The sequence below is a fragment of the Podarcis muralis genome, chromosome 12 (assembly GCF_964188315.1).
Source record: "Podarcis muralis chromosome 12, rPodMur119.hap1.1, whole genome shotgun sequence".
NCBI classification, from domain to species: Eukaryota; Metazoa; Chordata; class Lepidosauria; order Squamata; family Lacertidae; genus Podarcis; species Podarcis muralis.
In genome coordinates this window covers 44,941,388-44,963,462 of record NC_135666.1, presented here as the reverse complement: position 1 = coordinate 44,963,462, position 22,075 = coordinate 44,941,388, and the positions used below count along the sequence as shown (strand labels likewise).

General features: G+C 39.5%; 1 protein-coding gene across 1 annotated transcript in view; it reads right to left on the bottom strand.

Moving 5' to 3' along the window:
* The window catches only part of STT3B (STT3 oligosaccharyltransferase complex catalytic subunit B), a 43,588-nt gene that overhangs the window by 5,232 nt on the left and 16,281 nt on the right, over nucleotides 1–22,075 (bottom strand). Inside the window, exons 3-14 of the mRNA XM_028749699.2 lie at nucleotides 19,853–20,140; nucleotides 18,107–18,172; nucleotides 15,930–16,029; nucleotides 10,294–10,392; nucleotides 9,498–9,644; nucleotides 9,050–9,098; nucleotides 7,357–7,511; nucleotides 6,016–6,227; nucleotides 4,541–4,728; nucleotides 3,420–3,591; nucleotides 2,482–2,655; nucleotides 1,593–1,706 (exon numbers count right to left, since the gene is read on the bottom strand). Coding sequence (XP_028605532.2) covers nucleotides 1,593–1,706; nucleotides 2,482–2,655; nucleotides 3,420–3,591; nucleotides 4,541–4,728; nucleotides 6,016–6,227; nucleotides 7,357–7,511; nucleotides 9,050–9,098; nucleotides 9,498–9,644; nucleotides 10,294–10,392; nucleotides 15,930–16,029; nucleotides 18,107–18,172; nucleotides 19,853–20,140 — 1,764 coding nt within the window. The remainder of the gene's footprint in view (nucleotides 1–1,592; nucleotides 1,707–2,481; nucleotides 2,656–3,419; nucleotides 3,592–4,540; nucleotides 4,729–6,015; nucleotides 6,228–7,356; nucleotides 7,512–9,049; nucleotides 9,099–9,497; nucleotides 9,645–10,293; nucleotides 10,393–15,929; nucleotides 16,030–18,106; nucleotides 18,173–19,852; nucleotides 20,141–22,075) is intronic.

The window sequence follows — 22,075 nt, the reverse complement described above, 5'->3', positions numbered from 1 at the left end:
CTTTCCACCTTCCTCTGATGCCCTCTTGCGTCTCTGCCTCCCAAAGGCTTGCATGGCTGTTTGTTGCAGCAGACCTGGCTACAAGCTCCCCAGGCAAATGGTGCCTCTGGGGCTGGCCAGGGGGTGCTTCCTAGGCTCCTGTGGGGCAATGTGAGGAGGCACCTCTCTTTGGGGTGAGGGGGGCAGCTCAGAGACCGGGGCGGGGGGGGGGGGGCAGCAGTGGCTGCCCGGAGGACTCCCAAGGAGAGAGGAGAAGAGAGGAGGCCGAGGGAACACTCCACAAGGGAGGGTGTTCAAAAAGTGAGGGGCTGCTGGCTCTGCAGGCAAGGGGTGACATAACTGGGCTCCTGAGCCCCATAGGAGTGCCACAGAAAAAATGGCGCTGTGGACCCCAAAAGGTTGAAAACCTCTGCATTACTGTCATCAAGCCTGTAAGTAATGGGATGCCAGATTTCTTCTGGGAAGGTTTTGGTAAAAGGTGCTTGGTGATGAGAGCTACATTCACAAGGCAACTCTCAAGTTGTGCACCTGCTGCTACAAGATTCTGATCTCATCCAAAAGAGGTTGCAGACATCAACATCTGTCATCTGGTTCCCCTAATGGTTTGTTCAGCCGCATCCAGTACCAAACCGCCCCCAAGCACCAGTTTCGATTTTACACCACCTCCCTGGGATCAGATGACGGCAACTGAAAGGCAGAGTTGTGAGTCATACCACTGACACCCAAGCTAAGCTTCCAGATTACCCCCATCCAGACGTTTCCCTTAAATGTATTAAATTTAAAACTTATATGCCTTATTTCTTTTTCTAAGAAAACCCCAAAGTGGTCTATAGCATGTGCATTTAAAAAAATATTAATTCAAAGATTAGCTTAAAATACATGCACTGTGAAATCTACAATTTTCATTATAAAAATTAGAAACAGCAACTTTCACATAAGAAATATAACAGATAATGAATTACATTCCTTTGTCTGCCCTTTATTTAACTTTGTAATATAAGCCCATATTAACCAGCTCTTCCTAGTTACTTATAATGAAAGCTCCATGCAGATGTTAATACCCACCTGATCCTTTAACCCTGGGGTTACAAGAGCTCAGAGCATATTTGACCTCTACTGCCACTTCCTTTCCCTCTTAGCCCTTTGGCTATTTTATCATATTAGCACTAAAGTACTATAATACTATACTAATGGGTGTCCCTCACTGGATCTTGATAGAAGGCTATTTGATCCAGTAAGTCTCCCATCAACTAAACAGCGATTGAAACACTCTTCAGGTGGATACTATTCCCCTTCCCACCCATAGCCACCTGTCAATCTGCTCTTGAGGTTTGGGAGAGTCACTGAAGACCACCAAAGGAAGGTCTTATTTTGCCAAAGGAAGACTACACAACCCTATGGATTCTTTGAGTGATACACAGGTTAGTTGTTAAACTATATTCTAAAAACTAGCACTGTGTTTCGTTTTAAAAGCTTTGCTGATTTTAACTTTTATTGATAATTATATTATGCATATCGCTTAGAGATTTTCTGGCTTAAGTGGCCGACATTTCCCCCCAAAGAAACATTTAAGATAGCAAAATTTCACTAACCTGCATTTCTCCAAATCTGTAATATGACATTTTATACATGAGACAGTTTAGCAAGGTTGGAGAGCCTGCTTTATCAACTCGAAACTCTCCCTGTGGAGTAAAATAGTCGCTTTCCTTTAGGGAGAAAAAGGAAATACAATTAGTGTTATGCATGTTGCCACAATATGGGAAATAAAGTGGTGCTGTAACTGGTTTCTACTTCAAATAAACTGACTTAACTCTCACAGACTGAGCTCAATCTTGTTTTTTTCTATACTGGCTGTAACCATGATTTTTGAGGGGGGTACAGTAGCAAAATTATAAGCATTCAGAAATTGAATTATTGGATTATTCAGCTGGAAGAATATTCAGCTGTATCACCAAGAAAGACACATTTCTGAACATCCATAAGCAGTGCTTTTTTCTGGGGGGATGCAGGGATATTGCATACCCCTAAACATTTTGTGAATCTTTGTAGTTTTGTCCATTTACTGTATTTATTTTCCCCGATTTGAATGGTGATTTTCTTGAGTCAAAATGTGAATACCCCTAAACATTTTTTAAAGAAAGAAGCACCGTCTATAAGGGAAGACCACTATTTGTTCTCATTTCATCTTACTACTGATCTTATCAGGTATATTATGCTATGGTACCAATGTCTGATAAGGCCTGATTTGAAGCAATCCCTCAACATAAAATACTATTATTTATTACATAAAATACTACGACTATTAGGATGTCATCTAATTATAGCTCTACTGCGAAGTACGTAGAATCCAGAGAATATATCAGGAAAATTTCTCAATAGAAGTGTGGCGGAATTAGAAGCAAGATCTTGATAGGTTGTACCAGCAGCCTTAACATAATTACTAAAGGGTTTTTTTGGGGGGCAATTTATATTTCAACTCACCCTGATATCTTTAGGATGTTCTCCTTCAGCTATCCTCACCATCCACAAGAATTTGTTGATATCATCACCAGAGTAGCCAATTACACCTCCAAAAATTATTAACACGTAATCCACATCCAGACTCTTCATGATCTCATAAGCTGCTGTCTCATTTGAAGACATAGCTTTTCCTACCTGCAATAAAGAGAGTTATTTCTAAAACTCGCAAGTGTTCTTGTCTAAAAAGCAGTTATTAACCAACCAGTCAAGATATATCATTAGCCCCATGTTATTAGAGGCCATTTCATCCAATGTGAAATATAGAACTGAAATAATCGTAGCATCGAGTTTAACTAAAAGATACACGAGAGTCAGTGGTTGGCTTAAAATATGTATAAACACAACTTAAATATAAAATAAAGCATAACACACTATAATTATATATCTTTCAAGCCTAAAACCTCAGTCACGTTCAGTATGTGGCAACACTACAGCACATATTTTTGTAGTCACTGGCCCAGTTAAGATGTCATAAACCATGGTTTGTTGTTATATAAATCGGGCCACTTTTTATGAAGACAGCTATAGCCCCATTAGAATATACTCTTCCCCTCTGCTCCTCTCAGCAAGGAGTCCAGAGGGAGTAGTGATAATGGTCATTGTCCTTTAACACAGTTGACAGGCTGTGGATATAAACAGGATAAGGTCAGGTAGATATCTCAATGTTTATTGAGAATAAAAGTTGAAACACTTTTTTCTGTTTCAAATTCTATGTTATCAGGTATCATCATCAACCTAGAAAACGAACATTTCTCAAACATGATCTTGGAGTTAAGGCATAAAATAAAGCAACATAATGGAAAGCAATCTTCAGCATACATTAAAATGTAATTGTTTATAAATCTAGAGCCACGTGTTCTGTCACCCAGTTCTCAATATGCAGAAGTACCACTACATACCAGGGCTATGTGGCTGTTATTCCAAGTATTATTGTCAACTAGAGTAGTCCGATTTGCCATTCCTGCTATCTGATAGCCATAATCCCACCAAGACATTACTCTGGCATGTTCATCTGTGTTTTGTCTTAGCCAATAGTAGGCTTCTCTGAAGTCATCCAAAATGTTTCGGGTGCTGCAACAGAAAAACCCCCAGAAAGTTTTTATCGGAAAGCAGACTCACTTTGATTAGATCTTATTTATTCTACTCCATTTATGAATTGCTTCCTATAAAGCATCTTAAAGTGAATGAATAAAGGGTTTCAGATATTTGTAGCCTCTTTAAGTGGAGCGGGATCTGTAAGACCTGTCTTTATCTGTATGGTTGGGCTTATAGGTTTCATTGGTTGTTATACAGAGTTGTTTATTGGTTATGTAAATTGTTTTGGGTCACTTTTGTGAGGAAAAGATACAACTTTAAAAGCAAATATAATTTAAAAAGGAAAAATAAAAACATATGCAAAGCAATTTCATATATAAAAGCAATTTCCTATCAAAAAAGTACAAACTAGGATAAAAATCTCCACTTAAAAGGCTTGTTGAAAAAGGAAGTCTTCTGTATGTGCCAAAAATGCAATAGAGATGATGTCTGTCTGATACGTAACATAAGGGATTTCCAAAGGGTAGCTGCTGTCACCCAATTCTTGTATCCTTCAGAATGAACCTCCTGGTGGGAGGGCATCTGCAGGATGCTCTCACAGAGAGCAGTGACTGGTTGTGTACTGAAGTAGTAAGGTGGTTTTTTTATGCATCCTGGACCCAAGCTGTATGGGGTTTTGCACATCACTTCCAGCATCTGGAATTCTGGTAGCTAACTGGCAGCCAGTGCAATTCTTCCAGCAGTGGCATAACATGATGGTGATAAGATACCCCAGTGAGCGGTCGAGCTGCTGCATTATGCACTAGCTGCAACTAGCCAACCACCTCAGTGGCATTATAAATTTGCAGTAGTTCAAGCCAGAAGTTACGAGCCCATGGAGAACAGGGGTCAGGCCAATGTGTCACGTGGTGTGTTTTGCATTCCTAACCAGTCTCACACAGTCATTAAACTCACACTAAGATGCATACAAAAGGGGGCGCCTTACCCATCATGATTGTAAGAGGCCAGGACGACACTGGGACTGGAGTAGGCATTGCTAGTTACCCATGTACAGTGGACGGCAAACATCATCAGCAGCATGAGCATCAACATTGTCACAATGCTCTTGATATTCGGCCCAAGACCCTCTTCTGTTTTCTCCTGTTCGGATATGTGTTTCCTCACTTTACCTGCCTGAACAAAAACAAATTAGAATTTCGGGGCCTTTCAGTTTATGCCAGGCTTTTAGGGTTTATAAGCCCCATATTCAACAATAAAGCCACATTTCTAGAGCCGTCCCTCAAGAGTTGTTTTCCAAGTTATGTGCTAGACAAATGCCTATTTATTAAGGATGTCAGAAGCTGTCTTCTACTGGTTGTTTTTTTTAAAAGAACACTAGTAATTTTTTATGTACAGTGGTGCCTCACAAGACGAAAAGAATCCGTTCCGCGAGTCTCTTCGCCTTGCGGGTTTTTTGTCTTGCGAAGCAAGCCCATTAGCGGCTTAGCGGATTAGCGCTATTAGCGGATCAGCTGATAAGCGGCTTAGCGATCAGCTGTTAAGCGGCTTAGCGGCTTGGGAAAAAGGGGGGGGGGAGGAAAAAAACCCTGCAGGAACTCGCAAGACATTTTCGTTTTGCGAAGCAAGCCCATAGGAAATTCGTTTTGCGAAGCACCTCCAAAACGGAAAACCCTTTCATCTAGCAGGTTTTCCGTCTTGCGAGGCATTCGTCTTGCGGGGCACCACTGTATCTCAAACAAAAACAGTCGTCCCCCTCCCAAAGTGTGTGGTAGTGGGGTGGCATTTAACATTTAACATCTGCATGAATGAGATTGTGTTTCCTTACATTTTTCAGTTCATCTGCAAAAGTTGGAAAGCAACATCACCCCTTCTAAAAAGGGTCCAAGTCTTTTTGTAGTCGTGCTTATGTACAAAAACCTGCATCACTAGCGCAGATAGGAAGCAGCAGCTAAAAGCTACGCTGCTAACCCCCCCCACACACCTTTAGTCAAAACAAACAATGGAATGAAACCTCCAAAACAATCCCACTGTGAGACTGAAAGGAAACAATTGACAACCGAGTGTGAAAGGGAATGGAACAGAATGCCTGGAAAGGGAGAGAGATGCATCTATAAAGGGCAGAAAGGACTGTTTGATACTGAGAGCCTATTTTAAAATGTCCCCAGGGATGGAACTGAAAGCTATCTAACATTTTAATGTAGCAGCGACAGAGCAGTAGTGTGTCCACTGCTTCCCCAGAAAAAGCCAATGAAGACCGCACATGCTCAGTGAGAATGACTGATGGAAGGAGATGAAAAATTGGGGGAAGGGAGAGAAATGGTTAGTTAGAACCCCCTTGGCCAGAACAGAAGCACTACACATGCAACCATTTTGCTCTCTCTGTTTTTGCTTTTAATGTGGATTCATTTATTTTTTTTAAAATATCTAAAATCGGAAGCCATCTAGATCTTCAAGTCCCACCTTATCATAAAGATTTCCTGGGTTTCTTTTATCGTCCTCATCACTGCTGTCTTCTATTGGTGGATTCTCTCTCTTCATATCATCACCCAAATAATGCTCAAAAACGTTGGAGAAAGCAATTGCTGACAGCATACAGACTACTGGAGTCAAAGTCAACATAAGACGAACCATCACTCCAGCAAAGTAAACAGCACTGATTGCATACAGAGCCACTGTAGAGAAATAAAGACACTGAGATTTACTATAGGACATTTTAAAATCTTGATTACTATCCACTTCAGAAATAAACACAATTACTGTACACTTGAAGAAGCTTGCAGATCCTAAAATCTGCTGTGTGCACAGAATTGAACCTACCTTTGAAATATATTATATTTTATATTTCTGAACTTTAAAAAGGGATTTCAGTTGTTTATCAAAAAAATGGGAAATTAATCAGAACCAAATCAATATGTATGTTATCTTGCTAAAAGACATCTCACTTTACTAAGATCTGAAGGACAAAAGAGTAGCTTTACCAAAGCATATAAATTACTCCACAAGGTTTCTGTGAACTCCTGAAACTTGACTGCACTAAAGCTAGAAGGGAAAGAAGTTTTTAAAAGTTCTCACAAGCAGCATTTTAATAGCATTTTTACAAATTAATTTGAAGAAAATCATTTTCTTGCACTGGATCAAAATGCAGACTAATACAAACCCTACACTGGTGGAAAGCTTGTGAAAACTAAAGACAGTATAACTTCAGAAGCAGCTAACTACAGCAATGCCCATTTTTAAATTACCTGTAACTACAGTGATGGAAAGGTCCCCCACCCCCCATTTGAAACCAACCAAGTCTCACCTCTGGAATCACTGGAATTTCACCATAATATGAGTCATCAAATTGCAAACAAAATGATCTAAAATAACTGAAGAGTGTATTTGCTGATGAATAGTCTATCTGTCAAATTACCATAAATCCTATTTATCATTTTATTCTTTAATATTTTCTGCAAACCGCTTTGAGGGTTTTCCCCTTACAATCAAGCGATATATAAATTTATGAAATAATACATAAAATTACATTAGTCATTTAGTGAGAAGGTTCTATTTGTATATTCACATGTAAGCATCCAGTATAAGCTATTCTAAAAGGAAGTTCAATCAAAAGGAATCACGTTAGGAAACATTATTTCTACTTCCTGAGGAAATACATTTAACCCAACACTGAAGTAAACTAAGCAGTAACTGAAGTAAACTTAGCAGTAAACTAAGCTAATGAATCTAAGCTAATAACTAGGACATCAGCATTTCAGCTAAAGCTCATAGTTTAGTTCTGAAAAGATGGTTACTTCTTCTTACCAAAGACTCTCTCATCATTGATGTTTTTGATACAGAACCACAGCCCTGCTGGGAAAGTACACACGAGAATATGTAGATCAAAAAAGAAGGAAACCCATGTTGTAGGCTGATGTTCAGACACAGAGGCAATGATCGGGATGTGAATTTTCGCATACCTTGTTTAAAAAAAATTCAGTTCAAATTATTTTGAAGTGACGAAACTACTAAAGATAGTACAACCGAGGACTACTGAACATTCTTCAATTATTTTTGTAATGTTCTGAATACACCTTTAAATATGCAGGTTAACAATTACTTATTTATTTTTTAGCTAAAATGCATTTCATTTAACCCCAGAAACTGCCAAAAACCTATTCTCATTACAAAGCTTCACATTACAAAGTGTGTGGATCAAATGATCAGACACATCCCTGTTTAGGGGTAAGGGACACACAGCACAAGCAGTTAGTAACTGAGCCATGTGCCAGTCCCTTCTCTAACCTGGGGAACTGAGGCTGTGCTATCAGCAAGCCCTCAGGTCTGTGGCTGCTGTTGCTGAATGCCAGGCTGGCTCTCAGTAAGACCTCCCTCATCCATGATTTGGTTATGGATGAGGAGGCTGATCTGGTCCTGAAACACTGGAACCTGGGTGGGGTTGGTCTCACCTAGCTGTGCCCACCTGGGTACTCAGTGCTGCATCAGGACAGACTTGAGGGTTGGGTTGGGGAGTTGCTGTAGTCTACAGAGATTTCATCTCTCTCTCTCCACACACTCTGTGTCCAGTTGTGGGGGGAATCTGCCCAGCAGTTTGCCTGCTTAAACTGGTCTCAGAGGTGCTGCAGAGGACCCTCAGACTGCCAGCCCAATGCAAATGGCAGGCTACATTCTGGACCTTTTTCCTCAACTGGGCAGGAAGAGGGTGAAAAGGTGGGGGATACTGACATCAGTTCCTTGTCATGGTCAGATCATTTCCTGTTGAGATTTAGATTTTCAGCACCTTTCCCCCTCTGTAGAGGTAGGGGATCTATCAACGTGGTCAGCCCTCAAGAGACTGATGAATCCAATGGGTTTCTGGGGGATTTTCTGGCTGACTGAAGCCCTGACCAACATCTGGAACATCCAAATGGCTCGGGAAATTGACACAATTGCCCCTGAGTACCCTCGCCTGCTTGGGTCTTTCATATACTCCAGAGCTTAGGGTGAGGAAACAGCTGGGAGGCAGCTTAAATGAGTGGAGGAAAACTCTGGCCAGATGCAATTGAACACTGGGGTGCAAGCGGGGAACAGGTCTTCCAGGACTCACAGCTAAGCATAATTCTACTACTGATGTGCATGACATATATAGCAAATATATAAAAATAAACTCTGAAACACTTTCCCTCTTTCTTCACCTGTGATGGGAAGAAGTATAATACTTCTTTTTGTTATCTGGAACAATTCAGAAGTTTCTCAATGCACAAATACAGAGAGCAATGGTTTATTCAAATGAAACCAAGGCAGGAAACCACTGAATGAACTCACTGTAGTTTACGTAAGTCAGAGATGCTCGTATTTGGATTTAATGGGAAACTGCAGATTGTTTCAAACAGCAAATGGAAGCTTAAAGTTTTCTCATAATAGCAGACCATAGTTCAGGAGGTATGTCTGAAATGGATCAAACTGTCACCCACTCAGCATAGCCTAAATTTATGGTGCTGTTTCTATTCCTACTTACCCAGTATCCCATAGTGAATAAAATCTGCCACTCCATGGTGCAATGTAACCTGAAAATTTCAACAAAACAATTTAAGTTAGTAGATGAACATTATTATGGATTTCTAGAAAGGCTTGGATCAATATCTACTTTTCACATGTTTCAAAAGGAGAAAGACCCTCAAGAAGAACAACCGTTTTTTTGTTTTAAACTAATAGAAAATGAAGGAAATACTAAATCAGTCCTTAAAAAAAGAAAGAAAAGCAAGCTGCTTTGAAAATGCTTTAATGGGTGCAAAAAGCCAGCTCCAACACCAAATGCTGTTTCTATAGGTAAAGTTGCTGAAGTTTCTTTTGCAGCATGCAAAGGTTGTTGGGAGGCCTGAAGGGCTCACTGAATCTTGTGGATTACTCAGGGCCTATCTGAAACTCTATTTGTCAATGAAAAGCATTTCTTTTGTATGATTTACCTGTATATGTTAAGTAGATGACACTCAAGAATACAACTCCAGCAGCTAGAGATATACCCAGGAAGAACAAGGTCTGAAATTCTTGTTTTGTAAGCCGGTCTCTCATATATTGCAAGAAGGCATAGGCCTGCAGCAGTGCGAATACACCTGGTTAAAGAAAGACAACCTTGGTTTAAGTTCTCAAACAACATTTCAATCCTTACTCTAAGCTCATTAATTTTAATTATCCTTTCATGGCATAGGAAGTCAAGGGGGTGTGGATTGTAAACAGGAGACAAATATATTTACCATCCTTTAACTGCTTATATTTTGCCCTTCAGTGAGGTACGCCATTCAATACTCTGTTCCCATAAGTAAACAAAAACTCCAATTCTCTTGTGGATCCCTTTAGCTCAAATATGCCACATTTGGCTGTCATTTGGTTACCAGCCAAAATAGTGTCTGTGTGACTGATTACAATACAGAGTAACACCTTCATAGTGAGTATTTTCAATGCATTAAACTGTTATTTTATTTAGGGATTTTCTGAAGTGCACTGGATCCTAAATAATTTTATTGTAGATTGCCTTGAGGCTCTGGTGTAAGACAACGTACCATATTTTTCTGTGTATAAGACTAGGTTTTTTCCCTAAAAAATAATGTCCAAAATTTGGAGGCGTCTTATACATGGTAAGATCCTCCCCCAATTTTCTTAAACCGGAGTCCCCCAAAATAGGGGGTAACTTATACACGGGGGTGTCTTATAGACGGAAAAATACGGTAAATTTAATATATAAAATAATAATAATTTTCTTACCTGCAGCTGCCATATGTTCACTTGTTCTTATTGGCTGAAATCCAACAAAAGGTATCTGCATGGATAATATTAAGCCCACAATATAGAAAGTACTGTATGCTGTGAATGAAAAACAGCAAAAGAGGAAAAAAGGAAAATTATTATGCACACAGAGAAAGTTTTGGTTTTGTCTGTGCTTAAAATTATGAGGGAGAAGACATATTACAGAGTTAAAAGCAATACTCATAATTTTAGGACTTAAAGCAGGGGGGTATCTGTCCCCATCTGCATGTTTCCATCGGGAGGAGCATAGAAAGAGGATCATGTGCTTCAGTTTGTCGTCTGATTAAGGGAATGACTTCCAAGCACTGAACGACTGGTATATCACAAGTGGACTCTTTATTCCTACGTTTGCAATTGTTCAAGGTAAAATCTACTTGGGACAGAAACTACCTTTTGCCATTTTTATGGATGTTTATTGTTTGTTTACAGATAGTTGCCTTGGTGATATTATCTTGTGTTGATTGCAGGAAGCACAAAAGCAAAAATATTGATTGAAAATGTATTGTTACTATATTGTAACTTTTGGATAAATGTTCTCAGAATTTTTAAAAAAGCAAAAATATATGAATAAAAACCATGTATAAGCTAAAATAAAACACAAAGTCACATATTGCTGCTAAGCATTAAACATCCAATTATAAAACTGCAAAATCCTGTATAAATAAAAATGTGACAATGGATACTAATTGCAGCTTTATTTCAAATGTCATGATCTTCGCACAACACAACTCATTTCACTAAGACTCATTTATCAAAACATTTCAGTCAATAGACAATGTGCTGGGAACCACAGAAGCACACAGTGATCAATGGCATACATTTTTGCATAATTTCTCCCCTTTTTCTTTCAGTTCAGGGTTTGTATCTTCATCTAACCAAGATATTTACACACATAAACTCTAAAAATGCCAAGCCTGCCACTATTTTGAAATTCATGTCACAAAATTATTGCAACACTGCCATCCTGTGGCATTTAACAGCAATTAGTATCCATTGTCGCATTTACAGTTTTGTGTTCTTCCATTATGCTAATTACAAGAGTTTATTAATTCTGCACATCAACTCCCCCACCCGGTTACACTTTAGATGGCTGCAAAAACAAATTTATTACTGTTTGCTCATATGAAAATGCTAATAAGATTCCTAAGTCTGTGCGAAGGGAATATAGACCCATTCCATGCCATCCCAATATCCTTTGCAATTCTGACACATTTTTCACAATGATACCTTCATAAAGAATTTTCCTCCATCCTCTATAACAGGCATGTCCAACAGGTAGATCGTGATCTATCGGTAGATCACTGGTAGATCATAGGCTCCCCCCCAAAGAAGCTGAACAACTGTGGCTCCCCTAAAAGAAACTCAACATTTTACCTCCTCCCTGAAAAAACTCAGTAACTTTGACCCGAACCCCCCAAAAATGGGCCTTCCTCCTTCCTAAAAAAAGCGCAACAACTTTGACCTGAACTCCAAAAAAGGGGGTAGATCACTGCCAGGTTTTAACTCTGTGAGTAGATCGCAGTCTCTTGGGAGTTGGCCACCCCTGCTCTATAATATTGATGCTAGCAGGGGATAAAAAGGATATTCATCAGCCAGCAGGATTCCCAAACTGGTAGTGCTGGGGGGTGTTTAATTGTTGCTGCTTGTCTATAACTCTTTCCCCAACGACTTTTTCCTATTTGGCCAGAAAGCAGACTCTGAATCAGATTTCTTTTTTTGGGGGGGGGGGGAGATATCAGATGGGGAAAGGATTAGCAGCCTCCTCTTAACCTCTGCATATCTCTTGCCAAAGAGCTTTTAATTATAAAAACTTCACCTTGAAGTAATTCAGTTTTGATGAGCTTGCTTCTTTAGATACATCACAGCATGATGAAAGCAGAACAGTCGGGTCTAGACTGTATAATTAGACGGTGAGCACAGTTAGCTTGAATTGCAAATGGACATTGGACCTCCCTTTCTCAGACTTCCTGATATGGTTAGCTCACACTCACCGGCAGGCTAAGGGCCTTAGGTGTATTTCAGCAGCACAGAAATTTATTTACTGACTGCTTTACATATTTCAGTTAAAGGCTATCAGAATACAATGATACAATATTTTTGCACCATCCCTTACCAGTCCTTTGGCAGCAAACACAGCGTTGCTAGTCTTCCCTAAATACACTAAGTACTTTTGAAAATCTTCCACCACTCAAGCTTCTTTTTGAGGACACCTTTGGCAGAATAGTCTCAGAGAAGTTAGAAACTGAAGGATGGGCTGTTCTCACTAGAAGAATCTTTTGGAAATACACCGTAACAACAATGTCCATCTCTCAAGATGATCCTGATAGCTGTAACCTTTCTAAGCATAATACCAGATGTCTTAGTTATTCATTATCTCCTCATGAAACATTCAATCCTACACTCGAAAGGACTAACCTACAAGGCAGTTTCAGTGCTGCTCAATTATACAATGGCAAACCCCGTTTGCTAATAACTAACAAAACTGTCCAGCTAATTAAGTATTCTGACAAATGGGTATGTGAAAAACCATGTGAAAAAAGAAGTTGTTATGGGTCTACTTTGTTCCACTTATTTTCAATGCAAAGAAGGCAAGTGTTATCCTGTTGAACAATTCAAAAGTTGCTTTCTTATGCATATAAGCAGAAAATCAGATTTATGCTATATGTTGGCCAAGTGTTGAAGGGAAGGGGCAGCATTCAATGTAGACTATACAAGAGTAAAAGTAGAAATCCTATTTATAGCACATCACATATATGTCTTTCCAAGCAGTAGAAGAATAAATTTTACTATCCTTAACAAACAAAGGACATTACATGTGCTTATGAAGTTAAAACAGTGATATGAGAAAAGTAATACAATGTGCCTACTATTTTACCGGTTATCTTAGCGAGCAACATCCCATGGTGTCATCCTGCTTGTGTAATGGGCTTTTGCAAAAGCCTTCCCCTTGCACTATGGAACTAGCCACCCCTATACTTCCCTACGTACCTCCCCACCCCCCAACTGCTTTGGAGGGTTGGAGGACCCTACAGAAGAGACAGGTGGGAGACACCGCAGCAAGAAAAGGAAGCAGAAGTTCTCTCGTGTTCACTGGATTTCCATAACATTGGCTACTGAGCATTTTTCTATGAAATATGCATTAAAAGTGGGACCTAAAAAAGATGTTGCAGCATTAAGAGTGACTCCTACACACCCTGTTCCAGGATAGCCACTGTATTTCTCCTTCCCCTCCTCCAACAGATAATCAGTATTCTGCAGCTACTGGGCATGATCAATCCTCATTGAGTATAGAATGATAAATAGTCCTACAATTCAGTCTGGATATTTCCATTATATTGTTCATTTTCCTTGAAATGTGTTATTAATTACTAGCTAATAAACTTGAACATCGAAATTCTGCCAGCTGCTTTAGTATGGAAGTCAGCTATAGTGAAGGATCACTTAAAATTATGTTTACATTAAAATTGCTTAAAAGTAACAAGCCAAAAAACCTGTTGTCCTAAACAAAAAAGGGAAAAAGACTGAAAGACAATCAACTTTGTTCAACATGACCAAATTCTATTCTTAATGTCAATATGTCCTTGCATAGAATTAAGCCTACAATGTTGCTTCTGATTTAAACTAGTTTTCTGCATGTATATAGTACTTTACATCCTCCCAAAGTTATTTGAAACTAGATTTAAAAGCTCTAATTTGTGACAAATATTTGTCTACTACTGTTGCAAATGTTTACCTTTACTGCTAGACTGCTCTAAAATAGATCACAGGGAGCTTATTCTGTTTATGAAGGTTTTTTTCCTTTTATTCAGCACTGTAACCTTTTGCAGCTAAGCACTTGCAGAAAATCTTCTGCAATATTCCTAAACTGTTTCAAAAGTAGTCACACTGATGTCAACATCAATAACTCTGCATCAAATATGCATGAGCAGTCAGCAGGAGTTTAGTCAGCATTGTAGTTATGATGCCAAGTAGGTCAAATAGAATCTCAGTTTACATCCATTTACAAAAGCCATAAAATATGCCCAATTCATGGCAAAGAATTTACATTCCGGAAAAGTTCTGTGAACATCAAATGATCCTGAACAAGATTGCGATGCAAATTAGACCATGCCCCATTAGTCTTTTTGTTATTGTATGTGTGTCTGCAAAAAAGAAAATCATACCAGGTTTCTTTCCCACATAATTTCATTCTTTCTTGCTGCTCGCTTGTATGTGGAATGCCCGACCTGAACGTTTATGTCAGGGGCGAGATACTGAATCACATACCCTCCTCAGTCCATTTTTTGTCAGGTGACCACCAGTCAACCACCTGACATCACATAAAGTCAGGTATTCAAAATGCAAGCTGTAAGAGCAGGAAGTGTTTTATCACCAATATTAGTGCTATACTGCCCAGCATTAAGGCTGGATACAGGCCTCTGATTGCTTTTTAATAGTAAAAGGCAACACCAGTGACTTATCTCCAATTGAAGAACACATATTTACAGAATGCAATGCACTGTAGCATGTCACCTTTTAGCACAGCAGAATTGCAGTTTTTCCACTGTGCAGTTGGCCTTTTTTTAAAAGGGCTTCATTTGTGTGATAAGTGCAGAATTAACTGGGATAGAACAGAGCATATGAACTCAAGGAAAAGCCCTAGCAATGTCTAATACATGGGTAGGCAAACTAAGGCCCAGGGGCTGGATCTGGCCCAATCGCCTTCTAAATACGGCCTGCGGACGGTCCGGGAATCAGCGTGTTTTTACATGAGTAGAATGTCTGCTTTTATTTAAAATGCATCTCTGGGTTATTTGTGGGGCATAGGAATTTGTTCATTTTTTCCCTTCAAAATATAGTCCGGCCCCCGACAAGGTCTGAGGGACAGTGGACCGGCCCCCTGCTGAAAAGGTTTGCTGACCCCTGGTCTAATACATGGCATCCATCAGCTTCAGCACACCAAATTGTACAGGGAAGCAGACAAAATTAGTATAAAGCTCCTCTCACACTTGTCCTTCCTACTGGGGACAGAGGTTAGTTGCCTCCTTCCCAGGGTAGAATCAAAGCCACTTGCAGGGACAATGACTGATATCATTGCACTGGGATGATCAACTGTCATTCATTACCAGCTTCATCAGTCCCATTATAAACAGTTCTGTCACACACTGGTAATAGTAAGAAAATTGCATACATTTCTGAAAAATTGTCTTGAGATGAATGATTGCCATGTTAAATTATCTTTTTAAACTACATTTTATTTTGTTTAGACTACATTGTTCATTGTTTTGAAGTATTATTATTCTGGTTATTAGCTGCCTTAAGTGTATTTATTTGTAATAAATAAATGAATGAATGAATAAATTTGTTTCATTATGGCAGAAGTAATAAGCAATAAGCAATGCAATGCAAGATGATTTAAAAAGTAAAACAAATCTACTAATTCTAATAACCTTATTAGAATTATAATAATTCTATTTTACGATTTTGCCTATAACTAGACAAAAGTAACCACTTAAGTTAAATTCATAGTCTTTTAAATTGAAAAAGGAAGTAATGTGATTAAGAATGGGAAAACCCCCACTTTTCATTCAATCTCAGCAAATCAAAACACTCACCTATGTAGACCCTCCTACTGTATCTTTGCATCAACAGGAGCACAAACACATGCAGTGGAATAAGGTTGATGATGAAAACATAACCACCCCATGCAGAAACCTGAAAAATAAACATATCAGAACATAATGCTAATTTATACACATTATTGTTAAACCATTAAACTAGCCAGCATGAATTAAATTTTGTCTTCAAGACAAGATAATCCAGGCCACAAGGAAAAATCCACAGGACAGAAAGATTTCAGTAAAAAGCAGATCCAGGAAGCATTTTTTGCTTATTCCTCCTCACCTAGTCCTTTACACAGATTATACACATTGTAAGTGACCTTCAATGTTAGCTGTACTCAGAGTAGACCCATTCAATGGACCTAACTAAATTAAGTCCATTGATTTCATTGGATCTACTCTGGGTATGCCTTAGTTAAGATTTTACGTCATGGCTCTCAGTGAAATGTTTTCCAGAAAATTATAAATACCATCACTTTACTACTGTTAATATGAATTAACATAAAGAACTACATTTGTGAATTATATATAATACATTATAATGTATTTGTAAACTTAATAAAGGAGTAAATAAAATGGGGGACATACTATCAAGCAGGAACTCATTAATGCCAATTAAGAAGACTGTAACATTAAGCAATTTGCCAGTTAGAATTTTAGAGGCATTATTCACTTTACCAACAATGTCAAAATAAGAACTGCAATGTTTTCCTCTACAATGAAAGGATATAGTGATTAACACTAGTGAACAAACCAAGTATGAACAGATCTGTAGCATCCACACCTTATGCACCATTGATAGCTTGGTCACACATATGGCAACCAAGTACAGAGCTACCTCGGGTTACAGACACTTCAGGTTACGTGATTTCTGGTTGCGCACCGCACCAAACCCAGAAGTACCGGAGCGGGTTACTTCCGGGGTTTCGGCGCTTGCGCATGCGCAGAAGCACTAAATCACGCTTTGTGCATGCACAGAAGCGCTGAATCGTGACCTGCGCATGCGCAGACACGGCGCTGCGAGTTGCGAATGCTGCGGGTTGTGAACATGCCTCCCGCACGGATCACGTTCGCAACCCGAGGTTCCATTGTATCTGTTATCTTCCAAACGAAGCAACTTTTAAGAAAACAACAACACTTCTTTAATAATCTAGTATATATACCAAAATCGAGGGTGAAGTACTTTAAATAAAGAGCTAGTATTAGCTATAGTACTGAAACTATTACCTCCTTCCATAAATATATCTGCTTGGATCTTGAGGCCCTTCTCTGGGTTCACTTGAGGCCCTTCTCTGGGTTCGTTCCCCGTCTCCCTCAAGAGCTGAAGTGGGTGCTTACTAAGCAGAGGGCATTTTTGATGGAGGCGCTCTGAAAACAGAGCATCCTTCCCCAATGAGACTCACCTGGCACCCTCATTAAGATCAATGCAGTGCCAGGTAAAGATCTTTCTATCTTCCACACATTTTAGATTTCCCCCTTTGGAACAGCTTTCTGCAGTGAATAGTCTCGCAGCAGCACAAATCAGTTCATCTGGTCTTTAGTTCACACATCACAGTAAGGCATAAGTTTAAAATAAGCTATGTGCTGATGCATGCTGCTCTGGTACCCACAGCACACCGCTCTTGCTGACGCCATACTGCGGAATAAACAGAATCTCGCCTGTTGTGTTGTTCAAACAAATGCCTGTGGCGACCAAGATTTGCAGATCATGGTTTATTTGGAAGAACCTAACCAGGAGCCTTGGTTTGTATGACTCTGGCTTCTTTCATTCTCAGTGCAGCAGCATATGCTAAGTGCCGCAGGAACATTTTAATAGGGTGCGCAACTATGCTGCTCATTCACTCTTTGATGTGAGATGCAAACTGGGCGAGTGGCATGCTTAAAATAAATCTTCAACTAACTTCAGTCAAGATACAAAATGCAAACCAATTCTCTAAAGTGAAGAGGCATTTTCCGGTAAACAAACTTTTCAAACCTACCACCATATATATAAAGTCAGTGTTTTCAGACAAGTGCTGATAGCCTTTTTTTAATCTTTAAATGTTGCTCCAATATACTATTAATAAAAGCATTTACAGTGTACAAATGAAGAATGTGACTTGCACATTTGGGTTCTGCCAATAAATGATTTCAAAATCACATTACGTACATTAGTTTAGGATACCACTTACCATGTAAAAGTAGGATAGGCAGCAGCATATGGTCCAGAAGACTGATCCAGTTTTCACAGACTTCACCTACAAATGGTGATTTGTGTTATAACTCAGCAGAAATAAGAAAAAATGTATCATTCAAATTAAAAAACAACAATTAAGAGCAGAGGTTGAACTAAATATATTTTTAAGGTTTGCATCAGAATTAACTAAGGTACTTTACTGAGAGATTATTCATTCCATTACCACACTGATGTGCTTCAGACACAGTATTAAACAACTGTTTGGTGTTACATGTTCCCTAGGCACACGTGCACTGAAGATTTCCCAATACACAATGCACTGTGGGCTTCATGCCACAGCTGGGCATGGCTAATGCGCTTTCTTTCTTTCTTTCTTTCTCTCTCTCTCTCTCTCTCTCACACACACACACACACACACACACACACACGGGTGCAGTCCTATATGAGCTTATCTGTTATGTTTGTATTATATATACTAATATTAAAGTTGCATTATGTATTAAATTATATTGTATAGCTCAATTTTTGTAACAATAGCAAAATGTCACCAACTTTAACTATTAAACTTTTTAATGTTTGATTATTATGACTTCTACTGCACTTTTAAACATGCATGTGTTAGATCGTGTAATACAATTTTAGGGTCTAAACTACACAAACTTCTAAGTAATGATATCCTGATGATCAAATCTGCTTTGTAGGGAAAAGCCGGTTCAGGAGTTGATTTAGAATGAAGCAGCAACGGGGGAGAGGTGGAGAGGAGACCGTTCTTAATCATGCCCTCATATTACTTTGCTGCTACACCTCACCTCTCCCAAGACACCTCTGAGGGTTAACACATGTTTGGAATCCTGTGGGAGGAAATGGGACTTGGGAGAAAATAGATTAGGAGCAGAGAACAAGCAGGTGGGAAAGCAATAGACTAATGTACCATTACTATCTCTAATGTAGCCAATTATGATCTCTATTAGTGTCAACATGACCCTATCAAACCACTTTTAACAAGAACGTTACATTTAACAAAGGATAATGTTCAAAGGTTAGGAAATAAAGGTCTTGGATTGGCTTAGTTCAGGCCACTTCCATCAACATTATTTCAGAAACATGGGTTTATGAATCAGCTCAAGCTGATGCCTGTTAAATGAAACTTGCATGGCTACTGTTTATGACTGCTTTGAGCTACCCTGATAGGAGGGTGGGGGTGTATTTTAAATAAATAATAAAGTAATGCTTATGGCTGTTGAATTCTTATCATTTATACTTGCGATCCCTCTAGTTCAAAGCTTTCCAAACTGTGTGTTGCGACACGTTATTGTATCGGCTGCAGTGTGTAGGTGTGTTACGGGAACACTCCCCATGCGCCTCCTACTTTAACCTCCAGTTTGCTAGTAAAACTGAATTACTGTGTTGCGAAATGATGCATGTCTAAAAAGTGTGTCACCAACGTGAAAAGTTTGACATAATGAAGGAAGTGTTCAAGCCGTATCCAGCTAAAGACCACAAAATATTTCACCAGTTCAAAACCAGCTTACCATATAACAACACAACTTTTTCTTTTGGAAAGAGAGTAATTAGCATAAGCGAAAAAGGCCCTCAAATTTTTAAATCGTTGCTTTCTTGTGAGTACCCGATTGAAGAAATCTAAAATCAAAGCCAATTTAAAAGGCAGAAACAACAAAGACAGATTCAAAATACTAAAAGACAGCGAGATAAAAATTATGAAGCATGAGTTGTTACTTACCCACAAGTAGTATGTGAACTGCAGTGCAAAAATAGCTATCCCTTCATTGTCAAAAGATCCTGCAACTGATCGTGATATGTAACCTGGTACTATCGCAATAAAGCAAGCAGCTAGAAGCCCGGCTCCCTGGTTCCACAGTTCTCTGGTGAGCAGGAAAGTAGAAATTGATGTAAGGCCGCTAAAAACTGGTGCTAGGAACACGCATACATCTCTTATATGGACAGTTATGTTAAGCATATTTAAAATCCAATGTATAAGGCCAGCTGTCACCATCAGCCCTGGGTAGACCTAGGAGAGAGAGTGGAAAAGTGATTTACCAAATTGCAGACGAAAAATGCATTTTTCTTCTATTTGAATCAATGTTATAGAAAGACTTAAAATATATTAATGTAACCCACATGCAGAAGAGATTGTTATTTCCACAACCCATATAAAACCAAGCTATTGCCAGAGCCAAACGTCTTTTTAATACACACACACACACATTTTCATTAACATTTTCTTCGGTAACAATTGAACATACAGATATATTTTTCAGTATCTGCATTGAATTAGCTTTAATATTATAAAACAACATATAATATGGTATACAATTAAGGGTTTCAAGGATGGCTAAGGAACACAACTAAAGACACCTGCTTAATCTAGATTGCAAGCAAAAAACTCATGTTTTATGAGGGGGGGCCCAGGATTTTTCTCAACACCGCCTGTATGGATCTACTTGTATTTAAAATCCAAATGAGCATAAAGCTAATGTTCAAAAAGCACATAGGCCATTAACTAGAAAATCTGGAGCATTAAACCCTATCCAGTTAAATGAATCCAGCAGCAGCTAGGGAAAAGGGTACAAGATAAACAAGAGAAGCAATCTCAAAAGCAGCCTCTACAGGGGGGAACAAAAAGATTGGGGGTGGGGAGCAGAGAGACTATTCATGCAAATATTTTAAAGGGGGTATTTCTAAGGATCCTACCACAGATGGCCTGTATTCTTTCAGACACTTTTTTTCCCAAAAAGAACATACCTCATTAAATGTTTGTACATCTTGAATTGCCTAAAAGAAGGCCATGAGGTATGATAGCTGGCAAATAGGAACATAGGAAGCTGGGAGAGATCATCAGGAGGTTTGGGCTGAGTGTTCATCAGTATGTGGATGATATCCAGCTCTACCTCTCTTTCAAATCAGAACTGGTGAAGGTCCTGTGTGAGTGTCTGGAGGTGGTTGGAGGCTAACAGATTGAGGTTGAATCCTGACAAGACAGAAGTACTGTTTTTGGGGGACAGAAGGCAGGCAGGTGTGTAGGAGTCCTGAGGACCAGGTGTGCAGCCTGGGAGTCATCTTGGACTCACAGCTGTCCATGGAGGTGCAGGTCAATTCTGTGTCCACGGCAGCTGTTTACCAGCTCCATCTGATGCGCAGGCTGAGACCCTATCTGCCTGTGGACTGTCTTGCCAGAGTGGTGCATGTTCTAGTTATCTCTCGCTTAGACTACTACAATGCGCTCTATGTGGGGCTACCTTTGAAGGTGACCTGGAAACTACAACTAATTGAGAATGCGGCAGCTAGACTGGTGACTGGGAGTGGCTGCCGAGACCACATAACATCGGTCTTAAAAGACCTACATTGGCTCCCAGTACGTTTCCGAGCAGAATTCAAAGTCTTGGTGCTGACCTTTAGAACCCTAAACGGCCTCGGCCCAGGATACCTGAAGGAGCGTCTCCACCCCCATCGTTCAGCCTGGACACTGAGGTCCAGGTCTGAGAGCCTTCTAGCAGTTCCCTCGCTGCAAGAAGCCAAGTTACAGGGAACCAGGCAACGGGCCTTCTCGGTAGTGTCACCCGCCCTGTGGAACGCTCTCCCACCAGATGTCAAAGAGAAAAACAACTACCAGACTTTTAGAAGACATCTGAAGGCAGCCCTGTTTAGGAAAGCTTTTAATATTTAACAGACTATTGTATTTTAATATTTTGTTGGAAGTAGCCCAGAGTGGCTGGGGAAACCCAGCCAGATGTGTGGGGTATAAATAATAAATAATGATTTATTAATATTAACAACAACAACAACAACAACAACAACAACAACGTCAGGTCATTGGTTCATCTAACTTAGTACTGTCTACACAACTGGCAGCAGCTCTCCAGAGGTTCAGACAGGGGATGTTCCTAGCCCTACCTAGAGATGCTGGGGGTTGAATCTGGGACTTTCTGCATGCAAGGTGGGTGTT